General features: G+C 36.2%; 1 protein-coding gene across 1 annotated transcript in view; it reads right to left on the bottom strand.

Moving 5' to 3' along the window:
- Positions 1 to 4,007: 4,007 nt before the first annotated feature.
- The window catches only part of FAM199X (family with sequence similarity 199, X-linked), a 39,069-nt gene continuing 19,308 nt past the window's right edge, over positions 4,008 to 23,768 (bottom strand). The window contains exons 3-6 of the mRNA XM_005863192.2: positions 14,681 to 14,830; positions 14,274 to 14,435; positions 12,179 to 12,439; positions 4,008 to 10,134 (exon numbers count right to left, since the gene is read on the bottom strand). Of these exons, the coding sequence (XP_005863254.1) occupies positions 9,964 to 10,134; positions 12,179 to 12,439; positions 14,274 to 14,435; positions 14,681 to 14,830 (744 nt within the window). The 3' untranslated portion in view covers positions 4,008 to 9,963. The remainder of the gene's footprint in view (positions 10,135 to 12,178; positions 12,440 to 14,273; positions 14,436 to 14,680; positions 14,831 to 23,768) is intronic.

The raw sequence follows: 23,768 nt of genomic DNA, 5'->3' as shown, positions 1-23,768 counted from the left end.
TCTGAAAGAGCCAGAGCAGTGCCTGCTATTGGGATCATCTTTCTTTTTTAGGAGGGCTATCTACATGGTTTTCTGTATATGATATATGTAATGAAGACCATTTAAGTCCAAGACAAATGTATACAGTGAAAAGATACACTAGTAAACTGGACTAAATTACAACTGTTTTCTACCCACATTGATTTGCTTTGTACATGTCAAGTGCAGTTGAAAGAGCAGCATGATGTCTGATAGGCCTTGAAAAGTGGCACTTGCTGTAATTAAAATTGAGCACTATTATCATTTACAGATTTATTCTGTTGAGAATCAATAAGGGCTAAAAGCTGACCCTCACTACTCAAAATGTTGTTCATGGATCAGCTAATCACTTTTGGTTCAATAATTCCATGTAGTCAAGTTATATTTTTCCCTTTGTATCTTACTCATTGTATCTTCTTGGGCAGCAAAACACAGGGTGAGGAAAAAGTAGGTTTACAGTTGTGAGTACATGGAACAGTTTATTCTTGTATTAATCATTCTGAAAACCAAGTCATTTCATGACACCTCTGCTTGAAACCTGTCAATGGATCCCTGTGACAACCAAGTGTCCCAACTTCCTGGCCTGGTATTCAAGGCCTGCTAGGAATTGGTCCTCACTTATTTATTCAGCCTTACCTTCTATTCTCCTTGCATACCATATGTTCCAAATTAGACTACTAGCCTTTTCCCAAATGAACCCATATTTTCACTTATCCTCTCCTTCACTATTAATATTTCTCAGGACCAGTTTAAAAGTTTCACTGCCACATAACACACTAGAAAGTCTTCTCCTTTCTCCTTCATAGCACTTAATTATAATACAATTTTAGAAATATTTGATTTGTATATCGTTTCTACTCAAATTTTAAGCTTCTTTATAGTGTGAACTATCTGCTTAATCTGTGATTTAAGCAAAAGTTGTGGTTTAGCATGCAGCCACTGGAGCAGATCTGTGCAGTGAAAATACAATGTGATCCACATAAGTGATTTTAAATTCTCTGGTAGCCATGTTAAAAAAGTAAAAAGACACAGATAAAATAAATTGTAATTATATATTTTAACTCATATCAAAACATTAGCTTTTCTGCATGAATAATATATTATTGAGAATAATATATTATTGAGATGTTTTTATTCTTTCATGCTGTTTTTGAAACCAGGTGTTTTTAAATTTACAGAACATCTCAATTTGTACTGACTACATTTCAAGTGCTGAATAGCCCCATGTGGATAGTGGCTACCACATTGTCCATGGAAGTTCAGGAATCTTACTGCAGGGGCTCAGATCCCCGTTCTGTGGCTGTTAGCTATGTGTTCTGAACTAATTGCTTAACCTCTCTGTGCCTCTATGCATGTATTGGTAAAATGGGAACAATATAGTACTTACCTCATAGGGTTGCAGTGAAGATAGATGAGAAAATATGAGTAATGAGCTTTACATGCAGCTTAGCACACAAGAAACAGTGTCATTACTAGGATCACCTTTGTAGTTACTGCAGAGTCCAGAGAGCATCCATGGTTGCCAAGTAATGCATGTTTATTGAATTGATCTAAATTCTGCTCATAGTTCCTCAAACAGCGGAAGGATTCAAAGGTATTGCTTAAGAAAAATTAACATGAAAGTATAAATTGTATTAAAGTGAAAAATCACAATGAAATATACTTGTATTTTTAATGTATTTACTTTTCAGCCTCTCAGATTCTCCCTTCTCCCTGGCCCCAGGAAAAGGACTTCCTGTTATTCAGATTACTGGCTCTCAACCCTGGCTGCATATTGGAACAAAATAAGGAGTTTTAAACTCTGCTGCCTGGGTTCACTCCCCAACAATTCTGATTTTTTTGGTCCTTGGTGGGGCTTATCCATTGTTAGTTTTAGAAGTGTCTAGGTGACATGTAGCCAAGGTGATCCAGATCACCTTACTTTGAGCCATATTTCTGAGTGCTCCATAAACCACCTACATCAGAAATATTTGAGGCACTTGTTTAAAGGGCAGATTCCTAGACTCCACTGCAAGTGTCAGTCAACAATATCTGGGACTGAACCACCAGCTTATCTTTAAAATAAGCTTCTCAGATGACTTTGCCTTTCTGGAATTATTGCCACCTTCCTTCCACACTGCTCCCCAGCCATTCTGTCATGGAACACTTCCAACTGCACATGCTCAGTTAGAGGGTGGCCTATTGTCCTTAGTTTCTGGATAGAAAAGACCCTTTTCCTATTCAGTGAGGTGTCCTCATGTTCTCCCAAATGTGGTTTCCATGTGGTTAGAATTTGAATTCACTGCTGTGACCTCTCAGAGACCTGGTTCTTCCTTATCTCCAATCTCAGCAACAGGAGGGCTGTCATCTGTTAGACATGGAGAGCATGAAATCAGGGAAGGTGTCACAAAGGAGGCTGCACTTGAAATGCGCCTTGAGAGATAGGACAGGATTTCCTCCAGGCAGAGATGGCAGAAAAAGGCAACAGTATGAGCAAAAATGTAACTTACTATGAGAGGTTAAAAGTGTGGGCTTTGGAATGAGAGGGCACTCCAGTCCTGCCCCTTTTCAGCTCCATCCATGACTCCACCACTCTCGCCCAGCACCCCTCTAGTCTTTTCTGCTGTATAATACTACTGTAAACAGTTATACCTGCTCAGGTAGGTGGAAAGGCTTTTCATATATTACTTTATATTATTTTTTTCTTTCTTGGCATTAAAAATAGCTCTCCTTTAATGAAACACATCTTGGTTCTCTCTTTTGTGAAATACTGAAAACCAATGCCAAAGAATATAAGCTGTGTGATGGCAAAGACTATGCCTGTTTATTTACTGTGTATCCCTCCGTACTTAACGCAGTGTTCCTCACATAGAGTAGGCATCCAGCAAATAATGCTGAATGAAGAAGCAGCATCTGAGTTTTCTTTTGCTTGATGAGAAGTATATAACAGGAAGTCATTTCATGGTATATTTAGTAAAGAATGTATTACTTATCTATTGCTGCATGACAATTTATGCCAAACTTTAGCAGCTTAAAACAATACACATTGATTATCTCAGTTTCTGTGGTTCAGGAATCTGTACATGACTTAGATGGGTGCTTGAGCTCAAGATCTCTCACCAGGTTGCAGTCATCTACAGACTCCACTGGGAAGGATCCACTTTGTAGCTCACTAAGAATTGTAGGCAGGATTCAATTCCTCATGGGCTGTCATACCATGGGCTGTTGTCTCTCACTTCCTTGCCAAGTGGGCCTCTCCACAGAGAATGTCACAGCATGGCAGCTTATTTCGTCAGAGTAACTGAGAAGATGAGAGTACAGGTACAAGCAAGATAGCTGTCATAGTTTTCTGTAATTTAATGACAGAAGTGGCATCCCATCACTTTTGCTGTATTCTAACAGTTAGAAGTAAATCACTAGGTCCAGTCCACACCCAAAGGAAGGGGACTGAACAAAGGCTTGAATCACCACGATCCTTGAGGGTCACATAAGGTGAATACTATAAATATAGTATTGAGTTGGTTTGAGTGTGGGGTAAAGAAAGAAATTCATAGAAGATGAAACTGGAAAGTAGATTGGGGCCCATCAGAGCATGGAGGCTCTTGCGTTGTAGATTGTCTGGACTTTGTTCTGACCCTCACTACTCAAAATGTTGTTCATGGATCAGCAGCATTTATATCACTTGAATAGCTGCTAAAACTACAGAATATTAGACTGTGACCCCTGACCTACTGAATCAAAATCTGCATTATAACAAGGTCAATATATAAACCATCTTTGATGATGGAGGTATGATGATGTGTCTCTATAGTAGTAGCCTCTTGCTGTATGTGACTATTTGGTACTTGAAGTGCTGTTAACGGGACCAAAGAACTAAACTTTAAATTTTAATTTATTTAAATAGCCACATGTAGCTAAAAATTACCATAATGGACAACACAGCTCTAAAATACCTAAAAAAAAAAAAAAAAAGCACACACACACCAAAAAAACACACACCCACACATACGTTTCAAGTAATATCTAACATTTATTAAACACTGAAGATTATGGAAAAGCATGAATAAGACAGGCTTTATTACACAAGCTTAATTAACTCACCTTGGACTAATAAATGAAAGAATTTAATATCACAAAAGGAGTTTTGAGACTGAGGTTGATTTCAACCTCTAAAATTAAAAACAAAAGAAAAGCAGCTAAGACATTTTCTGAAGGAGCGAGCAACCACCTCCCTCTAGTGGCAAGAGAGAAAGTTGCTGCTGAAAAGCCGAATTGCTTCTGTATCTATATATAAAACTGCTCACAGCCATTTCTTTTATATAATTGTAACTTTAAAAGATTCTAGATCAATATATAAGGAAAATAGATCTGATTTTTGTAAATAAAAGTTAGACCTAATTTTCACTTACTGTGAATGCTAATCTCTATAGAAATCTGATCTTTCCAGAAGAAAATAATTTGCCAATGAAATTTGAGAAATTGAGGCTTTTACAAAACAAAAGTTTATGAAGCCTTAACCAAACTGTGAGCAAAATAAATTGAGAGCAATTCTTCTCTCTTGATAAGTGTACTGGGATGGAATATGACAAGGAGTGGATTCAGCAGCACTGGAATTTATAAAAACTCATGGTACATAAAAAATTAACATATTACAAGAGTTCTTAATAACCAAAACAACGCTTTTCATTCTGATATTGTTTCAAAAGACAGTTCTGTCACACTGCCAGTTTTCATTACAACCATACATACTCATTTAGATTTAAATACTGAACTACTAATTTCAAGTACAAGAAGGAACTCAAAATTGAAATGACTTGTGTTACACCTATTGTTTTTCCCTCACAGCTTCAGGAAAAATCTTATGTCCACTGTAATAAGTACAGAATGTACAGAAGACAGTTATATACAAAAGTGCATTAATATAATAATACATTTAGCAGAAACACAGGAAAAAAATCCTGGTTAACAATCTGATATATTACACCATTTAAGACTACTTGAAGAGTCTCCAAATGAGTCAAATTCCTACTTGCTTTGGTTATGATATTGACACTATAGAACTAACCTTTGAAACCAAAAAAAGGAAAATTTTAACTATCTGTGAAATGCTTCACATATACTTGTGTTTATCCTTAATAGCTTTTGACAACAGTCTTATAAAACTCCCAACACAAAGATTCAGAATGGATAATACCTATATCTAAATTAGAGTACTTAAAAAGGAAATTAAAATTAAATTGATCCACTACAGGAGCAGACCTGGTCTGCTCTATTCCTAAAAGCCTGAGCTAGATAACGTACCCCAAAACTTCAACTTAAATCCAACTGGTCAACTACCATTAAAGATCAAGCAGCTCCACAAAACAAGCCATGGTTTCGGGCCACTGTTCCTTAGAACAATTCAGAATATGTAAATATTAACTTGTCATTTATACAGATTAAGTCTACAACTATCGTTATATAGTCAAAATGCCTAAGTATAATTAGAGCAATTCTCCTCTTTTCCACTCGCATCCCTTACCACAAAGAAAGAACACATATTTCCATAGATTCCACTGACCAAAGATGCAACATCGAAACTTGACAATAAAGAAAAAGTACTACATATTAAAGTCTGAGAAGACCAAACCAGTTTTTCTGAGTTCAATATGAATGTCAATTAAAAATTAATTTACCATAACGTGAACTAGGTTAAAACATTAATAACCTTAATTTAAAATATAATCGTGAGGGGGCTGAAAATGTTATCAGAAAAAAAAAATGAAAATAAACTGTCAATGAATGAACTCAGATCTTCAGCTATACCATGCAACTTCCTTACTCTTAATATCCAGCTAATTAGAGGAATTTGAGTTCCTTCTACGCCTTTTGGAATAAGTAAATTATTTTCCAAAGAAATAAGAATTAAGCGTTCTAAGGCGGCGGTATGCTCCAGATACTATGCTGACAGAGATGCCTAGGTCTAAATACCTCTCAGATGCTTCTTACCCATTTAACATAATTTCATTATAAAGACAAAATTTATCTTACTTTGTCAGACTTAAAACAAATCCAAAGTTACCACAGTCCATGTATATACAAATACTTATTTTCTAACTAATAGTCCTTTTAAGGATTAAATTTACCTCTAAGTTTAGACATGTTGAATGTCAGTGTGCTTACCATTAATACTATTATTTAAATGCAACTTGGAATTTTCCTAATAACCCTCTAAAACTATAAACTAACTTTAAATAACTCCCTTCCAATTCCAAACAAACATTTTTCTTGGAGATAGGAGTGCTAAAAGGTGATTTGTTAAAGGAGAGAGGAGTGTTCCGGCTATTACACAAATAAATGCAAAGAATCCCTAAAGTTAACAAAAGAATAAACTTGCTATATAATCTCTGTTCTGGAAGTACTTTTGCATTAAAAATTATCTTTCCAGATATTAAAGAATTATCTGGTTTTAAAAAGTATTTTGGCTTATGACATTCTTCAGGGGGTGGGGGTGGGGGCAATAAAAGAATATATTAAGCTATGTTTTAGATAACTTTCAATGTTCTTCAATGACCTAGATGGGCCAAAACAAAGTTAGGCAAATGAAATTTAAAATCTGAAGGTGTTTTTTTTTATACAAGTTATTACCAATTTATTGGTTCAATTTAATGGCTTTGCTTACTGATATCCAACAGCATGGGCATTTTATAAAATTAATTATAACATTCAGATTATTTCTTAGTTTGGAAAAGCTTGATATTGACAAAAAAGTAGAGTTCACCTTTAAGGCACATGAGGCTATATAGAGTGAGCCATGAACAAAAATCTCTGCTAGAGAATCTAGAAACAAGACTTCTATAGTTGTTAGTTACTAGCAACTAACATTTTTAGCCTAAATATTAACACATTTGATAAATTTCACAGTTTTTAAAGCTCATCAGAATCTGGATACCTTTATACTATAGGTTCTTTGAATTTTTCCTTTATGAGGGGATTTAGCACATTTAAAAACTATAAAATGAGATGTCTACCGAATCCATAAATGGTAAGTCAGTTTCTGTGATTAATTCATCAGCAATATTAACTTAATAATAAAGACAGGAAATGGACAAAACCACCACAGCTTAACAAAAAATGAGACAAGTCTTATGAAAGCAAAAAGGTGTTACTTTAAGTTCTTGTTGGGACAGAATGAACTAGCCCTTTACACTCCACTATGTCTTAAACTATACCACCTTACTTTAATTCCATTGAGATACTGTAGAAAAAGACATGCCATTTTGTTTAACTCAAGATTCATACTTTAAAAAGCTGTAGTGGGGACTGACAGACTTCTATGATATCTCTTTTTTTCCATTTTATTGAGATATAATGACATATATACAAGATCTCTAATAAAATGTTTCTGGATAAATCTGAGGGGACTTTATCATGTTCTCCGATAACAAGGCTTAGTTAGGGCTTAAAAGAAAAAAAAAAAAAAACAGAGCTGGGTTTCTTTTGAATTGAACTCAGAGATATACCAGATTGAATAAATTACTTATTCCAAGAAAGAAGTAATTCAAACTTACATTATCTACATAAGGCATTAAAACAGAACAAGAAAATAACATGTTAACAAAGACTTTTTGTCTTTTTCTCCCGAGTTTTTTTGAAGGGGGATGGAGAACACTGTAATCTCCCTCTTTAATCATAAGCAAACCCAAGTTGTGTTACTTTTTTTCGTTTTAATCGGAGGAAGTATTTCAATCTCCTTCAAACCAACTTTATGAGTTATCTTTAATTTATAGTACTGTAAAGACAGTTCATCCAGATCTACACAAAATTTCATGGCACACTTTACCATAAACTCTCAAACCTTTATATACTTTTAAAATTGGCTTTGTGGTGCTTTGGTAAACTTGTTTAATAGTGACCTACGTTAAATCTGAGGTAATAAGACTATGTGATTGTTGGGAGAGTAGAGGAATTGGTCTTATTACATCACAACCCTGTTTAGGATTTTCTTTTACTGGTCACTGTCAAGTAAACTGTTTCCAAGTATTTAACAGATCAAGTCTGCTCTGCGGTCTCCAAAACGGGCCTGTTTTCCTTGAAGAGTGAAGAGAACAATCATTCTCTGAAATTTGTTTTTGCTAAGAGCAAATAGAGAATTCAGCTGTATTTATTCTTCTCTCCATTTACTCTCCCTATACTTGAAAAGGAAAACACAAGGAGGTTGACCCTTCCACCTTCCTCAGAGTATTCTTGGGTCTATCCCCAAGCTCTCGTTGGGCCCTCTAAGCTGGTTAGGAGCACCAAAGAGGAGGTAAGAGGAAAGTCAGAAAGACTATTCCAACTGATAAACATATACTAGTACACATATACACTTCTTAAATTTTAGTAACATTTTAAAGTATGAATTTAATGGTCTTCAAAATGTTACAGGCCTCAGCAAAGCTGCAATATATCAATTTTTATCCTCAGTTTCAATTCTTTAACCTTCAAGGAACCAAAATGAAATCAAATTTTCAAAACACATGACTGTAAGCAAAGGTTATGCCTTTATATTTAGATTAAGAACTTTAAATTAAGAATTTAAGCCATTAATCTTTATCTTAACAAGTTACTTGGTATAATAAGTTAAAAAAAGTAGAAATCCCCATCAACCTCTGACTCTAGCTTTAAAGATATGGACTGCAACTCCTATAGTATCACAATTACCTTTCAAAAGTTATCTACAATAAAATAAAAATTATGAAGGTCAGAAAGCAGCTTGATTGTCAGTAGTATTAGTTTCCAACTTCTTTAATCCATATGAATGATTAAAGATGTGTGGTAGAAGAAAAGGAGTCACACTACTGCGAATGTTCATAACAAACTCTCCATAAAAGCATTAAAGAAACTATAATTTCACATTTAAAATTAGTTCTATTTTAACCGCCAACAAGCTAAGGTTTTTTCTATTATCTCACTGCTCTATGTATTTTAAAGATTTATAGGGACGGTTAACAGAACTGTAAGGGTTTCCTTTAGTTAATTTTGAACATTAACCTGTTCACATGCCAGAAGCTATTATACCAACTATTTAAAAATTAGAGCTGTGCTGGAAAAAAAAATGACCCACAAAAAGAACTTAAGAGATATTTTCTGCCTTTCAGACAGTTTCACAGCCTAAAACTTTAGAAAGCAGTGAAAGAGTAGAATGGGTTATTTTGTTCATTGCTTTCTCATTTGAATATTAATGAACATAGCATCAAGTCTAAAATTCAGCTGTTAGTAACACTATTTCCTCAGTAGTCATCACTTACAAAAAGGATACTAAATGTACATAAAGTGAAAAGAAAAAAACAAACCTAACAAGAAAGATAATAGGGCCTGGTTTTACACTTTTGAGTTAATAATGAATGAAAACAGATAGAAATAAACCTAATGAAGGCACTATTGTAGATAGCAATCCACATTCCATCCCCAAAACCTCAAAGAAAGACTTCCACAAGAAATTGAGAATTATGCTATGGCCCTTTAGAAAATATAAACTAAGAAATTATAACATTAAGGAAAATGAATTATGATCTCTACACATATACATATACAGACATAATAAACTACTTGTCAGAAGTACCTTGAAATCTTCTAAACTTTAAAATTACTAATATTTGAAAAAGCCTACTTAACCAACCTAAAGTTTAAATAGTCAAAACAACATTTACTAAATCAGTGGTTCTTAAAGCTAGCATGCAGGATAAAATAACCTGGTGCTTGTTACAATACAATGCTAGGCCTCTCCCCCAGGGTTTCTGATTCGCTAGGTTTGGCGTGGGGCCCCATAGTATGCATTTCTAACAACTTCTCAAGTGATGCTGAAGACGATGATCCAGGGACCACCTGCTGAGAACCACTGGCCTAAATTATTAATGGTACATCAGCACAGCCCTAACCAAAAGCTTGGTCAAGATGCATGTAAACAAATAATGCTTGGAAAGAACGTTGATAACTTCACCCTTTTTACATCAAAACATCTACATCTGCTTCATGGTCTTCCTCAGTCACTTTCAAGGACAGCACTTCTTCGTTAAGAAAGAGCCCACTGAGCCGCTCCTTCCGAGCCTGCCTCTGCTCTTTCAGCTGCCTCTTGCGTAAGGCCTTCTGCTGCAACTTCCGCTGCTTGGATCGCTTCTGTCAAAATAAAATTTTCTAAATCAGTAAAGTTTAGTTTTGGCATATCCACTTCAAAGTATTTTATGGATCAAATTTTTTATTCTCAGAATTTCTATAGATGTTCAAATTCCTCTGCAGTATGATCCAGGTTCCAGTAAGTGAGCCCCTGGCTTAGACTTGAAAATGCTTCCTCAAGAATCTATTTTTATGTATTTGACCAGTGAACCTTCTGATAAGGAGGGGATGAAACTTGATCATTTTAACTAGTTATGGATAACCAATCATTAAAAAGATTTAGAAATCAAATTAAGGTACACTGGTGTCAGTGCAGAGTGAACACATAGTGAACAATACCGAACACAAGTGCAAAGAACATCTCTAATGCTTATGCTTTTAAGTTGTCTTTCATCCAAAAGCACTAGCAATTTTACCATGACTGGAAAAGAATCATGTATTTCCGTATTAGGCAAATACCATCTTAAAAGCCCATTAGAAACCCATTGGGTACTCTATTCCTTGTCACTGGTGAACTAATGCTAAAAAGGAATGACCATATATCCAGAGGAATCCCTTGGCAACCAACAAAGCTGACTATGTTTCTGTTCGGTAAAAGTCAGAGAAAAAATCACTGTGTATCTTCTAGTCACCATTGGGTTCCCAAAGAGTTAGAAAGATACCCTTATCATCCTTAAGTTGGCTCCAGACTGTCACCACTGCAAGAGCTGAACTCCCCTGCTAAGCATCATAGAACCATACATCTATATATATGTCTATCTATATCTATATATATCTATATATCTATCTATATCTATATCTATATCTATATCTGTATCTATATATATGGCTAATATGCAAAGTGCCCCCCCTCAGGAGTTCTACTGAGAGACCAGGAGTTCGATTGCTTGCTCTGACATGTGCTGATCACCAGGGGGCGGCACGGAACATGGCGGGTGAGCAGTGGTGGCGGCAGGGCGCTGAAGGAGCAAGGGAAGGAGGAGGTGGAGAGGCAGGGGAACCACGCGGTGGCGGCACATGGACGGCTAGGGAAGGAGGAGGTGGGGAGGTGGGGAACCTGATCGGCCCTGATCTCCGGCCAGGAATAGGGACGCTACCCGTGCACGAATTTTGTGCACCAGGCCTCTAGTATACTTATATTACCTATTTTGTATATGCTCAATAATATTACACAGATTTTTTTCAACTGTGAAAACAGTAGAAATAAATTAGAGAAAGCATTATTATATTTTTATAAAAGGGCTAAGATGAAACACTTAAGACTAAAACATTAAAAAAACATTTAACATACACAAAAGACAGAATATTCTTGAGAGCTAATAGACAGTAACATCAGTGATATAGGGAGACCCACTCAGTAGTGAGTTATAGTCAATATTGCAATCCTGAGATTCACTCATTGTTTCCATCAATTTATCTTACTTAAAAGAGACACAAAAATCGCCCTAACCGGTTTGGCTCAGTGGATAGAGCATCGGCCTGCGGACTCAAGGGTCCCGGGTTCGATTCTGGTCAAGGGCATGTATCTTGGTTGCAGGCACATCCCCAGTGGGGAGTGAGCAGGAGGCAGCTGATCGATGTTTCTCTCTCATCGATGTTTCTAACTCTCTATCCCTCTCCCTTCCTCTCTGTAAAAAAATCAATAAAATATATTTTTAAAAAAGAGACACAAAAATCAGATAAATTTGAGTGTTATGGCTGTGGGTCACAACAGTATTTCAAAGGATTCAACCTAGAGGGCTTTGTTCAATTGAACCAGAACCAGCTGCTTGCCAACCCCACCTCCTCATGAAATCACTGTAGATTTGGGGAAAAATACAAATAGAATGCCTTGGTATGATTATTTGATAGAACCAAATACTGTACAAAAAACAGATCTGCATATGCATATGCATAATAAATAAAAGAATGTAAGACAAAAAAAATTAAAACCACAACCCCCAGGCATCTAGATAGCAAGATACATTTAACTCTTCAAGAAATTTATATGAGGGAGTACTAATGTTAATATTGAAAGGTAAAGTTTTGTATTGATTAGATGTTTTACTTTTGAATCCCGAATCCGCTCTGCTGCACTTGCAGACAAGTTGCTGTCACTGTGTGCTCGACTCATGTTGGCACTGGAGTTTGAAGCAGAGTTTCCAACACTGGACCCGCTGCTGCTTGCTGAACTGACCATGCTGGCACTGCTGCTGCTGGCACTGGCACCGCTCACTCCACTGGTGCTTGCACAACTAAAGTTGCTTCTCTTCCAGGCCTCTCGTACAGGCCGTTGGCGAGGGCTATGCTCCTTGATATAGTTTCTGACCTTGGAACGCAAAGATAAAAACTAGTTAGTGTTGTTACTTGACGTTCTACCCTCAAAATACTCGAGAATAGAATGGTGTACTTAAAAGACTGTCAAAAGTGTTACAGATACACATACAGTGGGGCCTTGACTTACGAATGTCCCGACTAACGAGTTTTTTGAGATACCAGCTGTCTCTTCACCGATTTTTTGCATTGAGTTGATAGAGTAATTTGAGTTAACAAGCTCCTTAACGAGCTCGGTCTCAGAACGAATTAAACTCGTAAGTCAAGGCCCCACTGTAGGTAGAATATAAGGACAAAAAGAAACCTCTTGACAATGTTCAAAATTCTAGAATATATATTATGGAGTTAGATTTTCAAAGCACATAAAATAAAGGGTGTCCCAAAAAAATGTATACACACTTTGAATGATTATAAAGTCCATGTTTATTAACATACAGTTAATTTTCAAAATTTAAACGAGTCTATATAAAAGTGTGTATACGTTTTTGGGACACCCTATATAATCAATAAATGGAAGGCTACTGGCATCCAGAATTTAGGATCATAACACTCAAGAGACAGAAACTAACAGTAAAATAAAATAGATGATATTTTTTTAAAGTATGCTATTATTGATTTATTTTTTAGAGGGAGGAAGGGATAGGGATCGAGAAATGGAAACATTGATGAAAGAGTAACATCACTGATAGGCTGCCTCCTGCATGACCCCTACTGGGGATAGAGCCCATAACTGGGGCATGTGGTCTGATCTGGAATCTACCTGGTGACTTCTTGGTTCCTGGGTCAACGCTCAACCACTGAGCAACACCAGCAGGGCAGATGAGATTTTTTAAAAGATTTCCACTAAAGATGATTTAAGTAAATTTCTAAGTATATCTAATATTAGGGTGTTTCATAAATCTTAGCTAGGGGCACACAGTAGCTGCCTTCAAATGCAAGGTATCAATTTACCATACTAATGAAAAAGGGGATTGAATATAGAACATTATAATGTTTGTTGAGAGAAATACTGAAATGAGAAAAATGTTTTATAAATAATGATAAATGTCAAAAAAATAGAACAGAAGTATTCATTTAGCTATGTGCCAGCGAAAAAGAGTAGTAAAGACTATACTTAGAAGATACCAGAAATGTGTATTTCAAAATAGCATAAGGGAAAATTAATTATGTTTTACCCTAGCCAAGCTCAATTACTTCATAAGACTACTCAAATCCTTCAGTTCAGATGTTCATGCAAGTATTAACTCTCAATAATCATTATTTTCATTATATCAATCAGTCTTTTGTAAGCTGAGTTAGAATAAATCTATACTGTAGTGTAACCATCCCTCATGTGGTGAAATTAAGTTTCAAAGCCTACACAACTAAGAAGCAGGTTCTAGATCCACACGATCCCAGAGAGGTCCTGCCAGGTGAGATGTACATAAAACCTCTTAAAACCACCTGTTCTCACCCTGGCCAGTGTAGCTCAGTTGGTTGGGTATTGTCCTGTACACCAAAAGGTTGCTGGTTCAATTCCCAGTCAAGGCACATGCCTGGGTTGTGGGCTTGAACCGTGGTAGGGGCTATACAGGAGGCAGCTGATCGATGTTTTGCTATCACATCAATATTTCTCTCTCCATCTCCCTTCCTCTCTCTCTAAAAACCAATAAAAAATCTTTATTTAAAAAAAACACGTGTTCTCAAATATTACCATAATTTTTATAATATTATATTTCACAGCAGTGATTTTTAGCTAATTATCTATGAATTTACATATTATTCACGTATACATGCTACAAAACAATGATATTTTCTATAGCTGAACAATCTATATTTTTTTTACATACCTGCTTCAGTTTTTCATCTGTGAGACAGTTAAGTTCAATAATAAACTCACTGTCTGTAGGGGAGATTTGAGCAGAAGGATCAATTATTTTAATAATATCAAGTTGCTCCCGAAGACCCATCTCAGTACTGACTTTGCGACTCAGATACTCAATATATTCCACCTATGTAATAAAAAATTATAATAAACAAGATCAATGTCAAAACCTGATTGTCTAGTATGTCATTTATTATATTTTAAATATCAAAGCACTTAATGTTAATTTGTTCCCTAAAAAACAATTAGTTATAGCTAAAATTCAGATTCACTATGCAATCCATATTTACCCTGTGACTTTAAACAGGCAATAAATTGAGCTTCATATAGTCTCCACATATATGCTTTTAATTAAAATGCCAAGATCTCTACCTGTTCATCATTTGACATTGAACTCCAAGGAAGTTCGTCTAAATTCCTGTGCTTGTTTTTCTTTTTAGGAAGCAGGCAAGGTGAACTTGGAATACTGGGTATGACATCAGAAAGCACATCACTCCCACTGGCAATGTCACTGCCCGGTAACTTTATAAAAATAAGAAGAAGGGGGTGGAGAAAGCAAAATATTTTAAAAATACATTTTAAATACCACAACATATTTTATCTTTATTAAAAATTACTTTAATCAAAGTCATGACAAATACAGAATCAGAAGACATTAATTCTGATTCACTCCTATTTTAGACAGTGTAGCAACATCAATATACTCTTTGTATATAGTCACTTACTCAACGATATTTTCCAAAAGTTTAAAATCATAATCAAGACCTGTTAAAGTGCTAACTTAAGAGTCAATCATCATTAAGGTTTTTAATTCAGAATGTGAATGTAGGCTATGGTCCACATAGCATAATGAGAAAGGAGCACTGGTCTCCATATCTCAGGAGACCTGAGTGATCTGCCATTAAATGGCTCTTTGCCAGATACTGTGCTAGACACAGTGCCAATATAAAGACAAATAAATCATGGTCCTTGTCCTCAAGTTTGTATTAACAACCTCGAAACAATTAAAATATGCCCTTAATATAAAACAGAATACTTTAAAAACCAGAAGTATTGCCCTAACCGGTTTGGCTCAGTGGATAGAGCGTCGGCCTGCGGACTGAAGGGTCCCAGGTTCGATTCCGGTCAAGGGCATGTACATTGGTTGCGGGCACATCCCCAGTAGGGGGTGTGCAGAAGGCAGCTGATCGATGTTTTTCTCTCATCGATGTTTCTAACTCTCTATGCCTCTCCCTTCCTCTCTGTAAAAAATCAATAAAATATATTTTAAAAAATAAAAAAATAAAAAACAGAAGTATTATAAAAGAAAAATTAGGGGGGAAAAAAAGGTCAGAGATAATGTGTAGGTAAAGGAGAAATGCAAGCAAGCCTAATACACAGAAAATCAAACCAGTTTAAAGTGAGATGAACAGCAAAAATAAGTGCTATAATTTTGTATTGCCTATTAAAAGCCAGTTAAAATTAATTTTAAAAGCTTTACTGATTTATAACTAATATACAAAGAACTGTAACATATTTAATGTATACAATTTGATGAGTTTGGACATATGCATATAGCCTGAAACTATCACACAATCAAGGTAATAAACATATATCCATTACCTCCAAAACTAAGAAAGGATTTAATTTTAAATAAATGTGTTTAAGTCATTCATCAAACAGATAAAAAAATTTTCTACAAGGAGTATATAACTTTCGAAGATAATGCTCTTGTTTTTACAAGATACAAAACAGAACCTTCTTGTTATTGTCTGATTCTATAGACTTTGCAATTATATCTGAACTCTGGATGAATACCAACCAGGTTTTTGAAGTTACCAAAAGAAAAAAGCTACTCTTGCCATGAAATTACTGTAATCACATGCATTTGGTTTCCTATTGTACCCAAAGCACTATAATAGGTACAGGGGATTCAAAGGAATGTAAGCTATGATCCTCACACAAGAACTTTATGCTTGTGAACATAATACAATAACATAAACACAATTATACATACAATTATAAAACATAGCAAATTATGAATGTTAGGTTTGAGATGACAGGTCACCAATGAAAAGATCTAGCAGTGAGTTGAAGTTGCAGGATTAAAGAGAGCTACAAGGGGGTTAAGCACTGGGGAGTCAATCACATAGAAGAGGGGAATGAAGCCAAAAAATAGGGTTGATCACTATGCACAGTGACCTCGATTTTTATAAGGAAACTGTCTATTAGCTACTACTCTTAAAAACCACATTTTCACTTTGACAGTCATTGATACTCCAAGTGCATGAGTAACTTCCAACAATTAGTATGATGTCCTTTAAAATCTCATTAACACTGCTTGTATTGCTCAGTCTTAGCCCTAAAAATATCTATTCACTATCATGAACGGATGATTACTGAACATACACACAAAGGCCATCTCTTTTTCAGCCTTTAATGTAAAAAAAGAAAATGTTTTACTATTATCCCTTTGAAAGATTTCATGAAAGATCTCCCCAGGGTTCCTAAACAAAAATGAGACACTCGTCAGATGAAGGGCTTCCCTACTTCAAGCTCCTTTGATAAATTAAGTAGAGAAAGGAACTCTCAAACTTTAAGAAAAATGTCCATCTAAATATTTAGCAAATACTAGTACATGCTAGGTGCCAGATTATGTTGAGCACTTAAATCTGTGTCATTAACTCTGTTTATGTGTTCCTTGGGGTTACTTTGGCCATTTTTTTAAGGAGAAGTAAAAAGATCCCAAACAAAATTCAAACCCCAGTTCCACTGCTCATTAGTCTCAGAATCTTCTGTGTAAGTTATGATTAATGCCACTATCTCAAGGATTGTTAAAAGTTTACACAAACCCTCAGAGAATACCATATACTACTGAAGTGGCCAAGTTAAGTTTCACAAGCTAATCTCTCAGAATGGCAGAAGGGCTTAAAGAAAAAGGCATTCAGGTAAGGAGAATAATTTAGTAAAACAGATGGAAAGAACATAGGATGAGGTTAAGGACACCAATATGATTAAAACAGAAAATTGTGCTAGGGATCTGAAAGTTACTAGAATAAACAGAAACGTGTATGATATGTGGAATTAAGCCAACAACACTTCCTAAATAGAAGTAAATTGATGATGGAGGGGGTCAATGGGGAAAAAGAGGGACATATGTAATACTTTCAACAATAAAGATTTATTTTTTTAAAAAAGTAACTTGATGAAACTGGTCTTGAGGGAAGGTAAGTCATAAAGCAACATGGGGATAAAACAAAATGAAGAAAGACTGGAAATAAGCTCTTGTTTGACCTAGGCCTGTACTAAGATTAGCAAAAATGGAAAGAGCCCTAACCGGTTTGGCTCAGGTGGATAGAAAGTCGGCCTGCGGACTCAAGGGTCCCAGGTTCGATTCCAGTCAAGGGCATGTACCTTGGTTGCGGGCACATCCCCAGTAGGGGGTGTGCAGGAGGCAGCTGATCGATGTTTCTCTCTCATCGATGTTTCTAACTCTCTATCCCTCTCCCTTCCTCTCTGTAAAAAAATCAGTAAAATATATTTTTTTAAAAAATGGAAAGAAAAATTAGAACAGAAAATTTGAAATAAAAAACTACTTACAAGGCTGTTTACAATTAAATGGACTAGGATAATAGATGACCAATGTGAGACCAGAAGAAAATTGGCATACCACCCATACAGGGTGATGTTCTTAAACACCTCAATTTTTAGAGTGAGACACCTGAAGCAATATTATAGATCTTCTAGTTTAACACCCTCAGTTTTTACAAATAAGGAAAATGATGTTCAGAGTAGGACACAAGTCCAGTGCTTTCAATTATGCAGAGATCTCTTGCCTTGCAGGTTTTTAGGATGAGAGAAGAATACAATTTGAGATATGAAGAGTGTGCAGTGATAACGAGAGAAGTAAGTACAAGTGTCCTTTGAAATGAAAAGAGTCATTTTTCACTACACTCTAAAACAGGTCACAAAACAGTCTTTTTTTCCAAAGAAATGCTATAATTGAAAGTTTCATTACTGATCAAGGGCTCAGCATCAGATAACAGGTTAGCATTAAATAATGTCATCCAACTAGAAATGTGGAGTAATCAATTGGAGATATGAGAGCAGCAGATGTACATGACAATGAATTGTATGAGCTCTGTATATTTATTAGGTCAGCAATTTTCCATTTTATACCTGATAGTACGTTTCAGGATAAAAATGCTTAGTAATTCTCATCCCATATTTTCCATAGACAACAATATCTGATATATTTATATTATAATCAGTAATTGTGACACATAAGAATTAAATCAAACTTCTGCCATTATTTATTGTAGTATGCAGCAAAATTTTTTCAGTAAGCTCATTTCTGTAATAGCTGATATGTAATTTCAAATTGCACCTCTAGGTTTCAAGTGTGACAGCTGAATCACACACTCTTTAAAACTAATCACATATGTCTTTAATAATGAAAGGACTGCAAGCAAACAATCAGCAAAGCAGAATGCTTTGAGGCTATTTCAAATGCTAAGATGCTACTTCATTCATGGTTAAAATTATGCCTTATTAAGTTGTTAGCATTATCTTCCCAGAATCTATGAATCATTTATATTTACTTTAATGGTAACTGAAACATCTGTTAAAAGAAAGATTTAAACAGAGGCAGTTTTTAATCACAACAGAGGTAACATGAATTTTTAAACTGCAGTCAACAATTTATAGTCTATATTAATCCTAACACACAATTTTTTATTATCTTCCTGGATAATTTACTACTCATCATTATGAAGTCCTAATAAAACAAGAGAACATTTTAAACCTTTCAACATATTTAAATAGCAAATATCCATGGCAACAGAGTACCCACACTCCAATTTCATAAGTGGAAAACACATTACTAAGGCAGGCCTGATTTTGTTCCAGCGTTCTAGTCATTCACGTACATTAACAGTGAGTGATTGAGGACAGATCTCCACTCTAACTAACAAAATGAATGAAGAAGTCAGCAATTTAAAAATGCTTACCACTTTGCAACATTATCAGAACTCTAAATAAGTCACATGAAATAAACAGAAAACTGTTTCTCTGAATTATCAGGACTCTACCTGACTACATTTTATTAAGAATCCTTAAAGTGTAATTTTAAATACAAAGTGTGAGCTAAAAAAATGAGGAATAAAAAGTTACCCACACAAAGATGCTCACTTCTATGTTACCTTAAGAGAAAAAAAATTAAACACATGTACACAGGGGAATGGCACATCTAGTACCAGGAATATTATATAGTCATTAAAAAAAACTCATTATTAAGATCATGAGAAAGTTTATATGTTAAATGAGAAAATATTATTACAATATTTTATGCAGAAGAAAAGGGAACACTTCCTAACTCATTTTACAAGGCCAACGCCATCACAAGAAAACTACAGTCCCTTATGAATACAGATGCAAAAATCCTCAACAAAATACTAGCAAATAAAATCCAGCAGCATGTTAAAAGGTTTATAATACCATGACCAATTAGAATTAATTCCAGGAATGCAAGTGTTAGTCAACATATAAAAATCACTCAATGTTGTATATCATATTAATAGAATGAAGGAGAGAAACTGCATGATCATTTCAATAGATGCAAAAAAAAGCATTTGAAAAAAATCTAATACCCTTTCAGATAAAAACTGAACAGGAACAAAAGAGAAATCTCTCAATATGTTAAAGGATATTTATGAAAAATCTATAGTTAACATTATACTCAATGGTGAAAAAATGACTGGAAGCTTTTCCCCTAAGATTGGAAAGAAGAAAAGGATGCCAGTTTTGCTACTAATATTCAACACTGTACTAGAGAGCTAGCCAGGGCAATTAAGCAAGAGAAAAAAAAAAGCTATCCAGATTAGAAAGGAAGAAAAACTACCTCTATTCACAGATGGCATGATCTAAAATATAGAAAACCCTAAAGAATTTACAGAGAAAAAAAATAAACTATTAAAGCTAACAAATGAGTTCAGCAAAGTTGCAGGACATAAAATAAAAACAAAAATTCAGTTGTATTTCTATACCTTAGAAATGAACAATCTAAAAATAGAAAAAAATCCATTTACAACTACATCAAAAGAATGAAATATTTAGGAATAAACTGAACCAAGGAAGTATAAGTTTTGGACACGAAAAACTACAAAACAGCATTGTAACAAATTAACGAAGACCTAAAAAAGACATTCCATCCCATGTCGATAGACAGGAATATTTAATACTATTAAAATGGCAATACTCCCCAAACTGATCTACAGATTCAATGCAATTCCTATCAAAATTCAAACTGCCCTTTTTGCAGAAATGGACAACATAATGCTAACATTGATGGGGAATTGCGAAAGGGACCTCCAGTAGTCAAAACAATGTTGTTAAAAAAGAACAAAGTGGGAGAACTCACACTTCCTGATTTCAAACCTTATACAAAACCAGGGTGATTAAACACAGTGTGATCTTGAGAAAGAAGAAGACAGTTGGAGGTGTCACAATACATAATATCAAACTATACTATAAGACTTTGTAATCAAAACAGCCTAGTACTGGCATAAGAAAAGGCATATAGACCAATGGAACAGAACAGAGAGCCCAGAAATAAATCCACACTTTTATGGTCAATTAACATTTGACAAGGTGACAAGAGCATATAATAGAGTAGACAGTCTTTTCCATAAATTGTGTTGGGAAAATTGGATAGGTTACATGCAAAAAATTAAACGAGACCAACTTATACCATCCTATCTAATAAAGTGGGGATATGCTAATTGACCCTCACACCATCACAAAGATGGCAGTGCCCACTGCCAATAAGGAGGGAATATGCTAATTGACTGCCACATCCTCAAAGATGGCGGTGCCCACAGCCACAAGATGGCAGCGCCCAGTCCCCTCAGCCCCGCTGGGGTGCCTGCCTTCAGAGTCCCCCAGTCCCCTCAGCCCCCCAGCAGCCCAGGGCCAGCCTGAGGCACAGGCAAGCCCAGCGCCAGCCCAAGGCTCAGAGCCGCCCAGGGCCACCCGAGGCTCAGGTAACCAGGGCCGGCTGAGGCTTGTGCTGCCAGCAGTGGCAGCAGCAGAGGTGTGATGGAGGCATTGCCTTCCCCTGATTGCCGGGTTGCCTCCCGCCCCCAAGGGCTCCCAGACTGTGAGAGGGGGCAAGCCGAGCTGAGGGACACCCCCTCCGGTGCATGAATTTTCATGAACCGAGCCTCTAGTATACAATAATAAACTCAAAATGGATAACAGACTTAAATGTACATCCGGAAACGATGAAAATCATAGGCAGCAAAATCTCAGACATCTCTTGTAGCAATATGTTTTCCAATACATCTCCAAGAGCAAGGGAAACAAAGGAAAAAATAAACAAATGAGACTACATCAAAATTAAAAGCTTCTGCACAGCAAAAGAAACCATCAACAAAATAAAAAGGGAACTCACTGTAAGGCAGAACATACAGGGTGTCTTGTGGGAAGCTACCGCATGCCAACACTGTCATGAGCCTGCACCAAGGAACGCGGGAGGCCAATGGACCTTGTGCGTTAGCAGGGTTTATGCTAGGCACCAATTGTTTGTGTTGAGACTGCGGTGGCTCAAAGCAATTTCCTGATTTGATAGCCTCCAAGTAAATGTTTACTGGACCTTACTGATCTTTACTGACCTTTGAAACTATGTGTCTGCTACATGCCTGCCTGAGGGCAAGATGTGTATCTAAAACTGAATAAAAGCGGACTAAGCCAGGACTCTGTGTGTCTCTTCAAAAAAGAGGCTCCATCTGTCCCCCACCCCTTAATAATTCATACTTTTATTTAGAATTCTAATTTGTGTGTAGGACCCTACTTCAGATCCTGAACCTTGGCGTGCAGGTCACAGCAATTGGCACCTGAACAGGAAGTGAAGGAGAAGATTCACCTGAGCGAAAAACGAAGTAAAAAAGAAAAAGTGGAAACTCACTGGCACACAAAGCCTGTGCCAGCTTCGGAGTCCCAGACCATAAGTGGACATGGATATTTCTGGAATTAGCCAGGTTATAATAGGGAAGAATTCGAGTAAAGGGGGAAAACATTATTGCAGACTTCTAGCTTGCATGCTCAAGGATAAAGGAATTAAAGCATCAGAAAGTATTCTCTTACAGTTTTTGCATATTATCATAGAGTATAATCCTTAGTTCCCTGATGCTAGAACATTAGACCTTGATCTCAGGAAACAAGTAGGTAGGAATTTAAAGAAAAATCAGGCTCAAGGAAAAGAAGTGCCTTTGTCATCTTTAACTATGTGGGCTCTTGTTCAAACTGCATTATGCCCACTTCATATTTAGGATCAAAAGCCTACAGAACGCCAGGAGGATTTATCACCACCTTCTCCTCCTCCTGAAGTAGAGCCTGTAAAGCCTGTAATACCTAAGGCCCCCGATCTTCCACCTCTGGTGTGGGAAGGCTCATCAACTAGAGAAAATGGGGCTAACAGTCCGTTTACAAAAGGACTCAATGCTTTGTCTGAAAATTATCATATGATGCCTTGTGACCGGCAGATTTTAGCTAAAACGACTTTAGATGCCAGTCAATGCTATGGAGAGCAGAATATGATAAGACCTGTAAACAACAGGCTGTGGGTGTTCAGTGGGACCCCACCTGGGAGCCCTCTGGGCTGCATTCTTACTGTAAGTCCAAGGCAATGTAAAACATCTGAAAGATCTATGAAAAGAACTCTGAGCCCTAATTATCTTTTCTCAGGTGGTTGCTTATATTGGGGTTATCGGTGCCGTGAGTACATTCATGCTTTGTTCCCTTTGGGTTATGTCTTGTTAAGCAGAGAGACAACTACATAACCAAATACCTGGAGAAGAGAGATCATGGGGAGACAAAGAAACAGCCCGCATATGAAAGAAAAACAGGCACCACCAGAAAAGGAAGTAAACGAAATGGAGGCAAGCAACCCGTCAGAGAAAGAATTCAGAGAAATGGTCATAAGGTGGATGAAAAGAATGGAAGACAAATTCAACAATATGTGTAAGAACCAAGAGGAAATGAAGAACCAAGAAGAATGAAAAATTAAATCACTGCTATAAAGAACTCAATAGAAAGCATCAACAGTAGACTAGAAGAAGCAGAGGACCGCATCAGTGAGCTAGAAGACAAGGTAGGAAAAAATACCCAAGCAGAGCAGCTCTAGAAAAAAAAATTAAAAAGCAGGAAGAGAGCCTAAGAGAACTCTGGGACAACACGAAACGAAACAACATCCAAAAAATAGAGGTGCCAGAAGGAGAGGAAACTGAGCAAGGAATAGAAAACCTATTTGAAAAAATAATGACAGAAAACTTCCCTGATATAGGGAAGAAAATACTCACACAAATCCAAGAAGCTCACAGAGTCCCAAACAAAATGAACCCCAAAAGAACGATGCCAAGGCACATTATAATTAAATTGGCAAACACCAACAACAAAGCAAGAATCTTACAAGCAGCCAGAGAGA

The sequence above is a fragment of the Myotis brandtii genome, unplaced genomic scaffold (genome assembly GCF_000412655.1).
Source record: "Myotis brandtii unplaced genomic scaffold, ASM41265v1 scaffold1739, whole genome shotgun sequence".
NCBI lineage: Eukaryota > Metazoa > Chordata > Mammalia > Chiroptera > Vespertilionidae > Myotis > Myotis brandtii.
The sequence above is the reverse complement of the archived record's forward strand: the minus strand, read 5'-3'. Positions and strand labels throughout refer to the sequence as shown.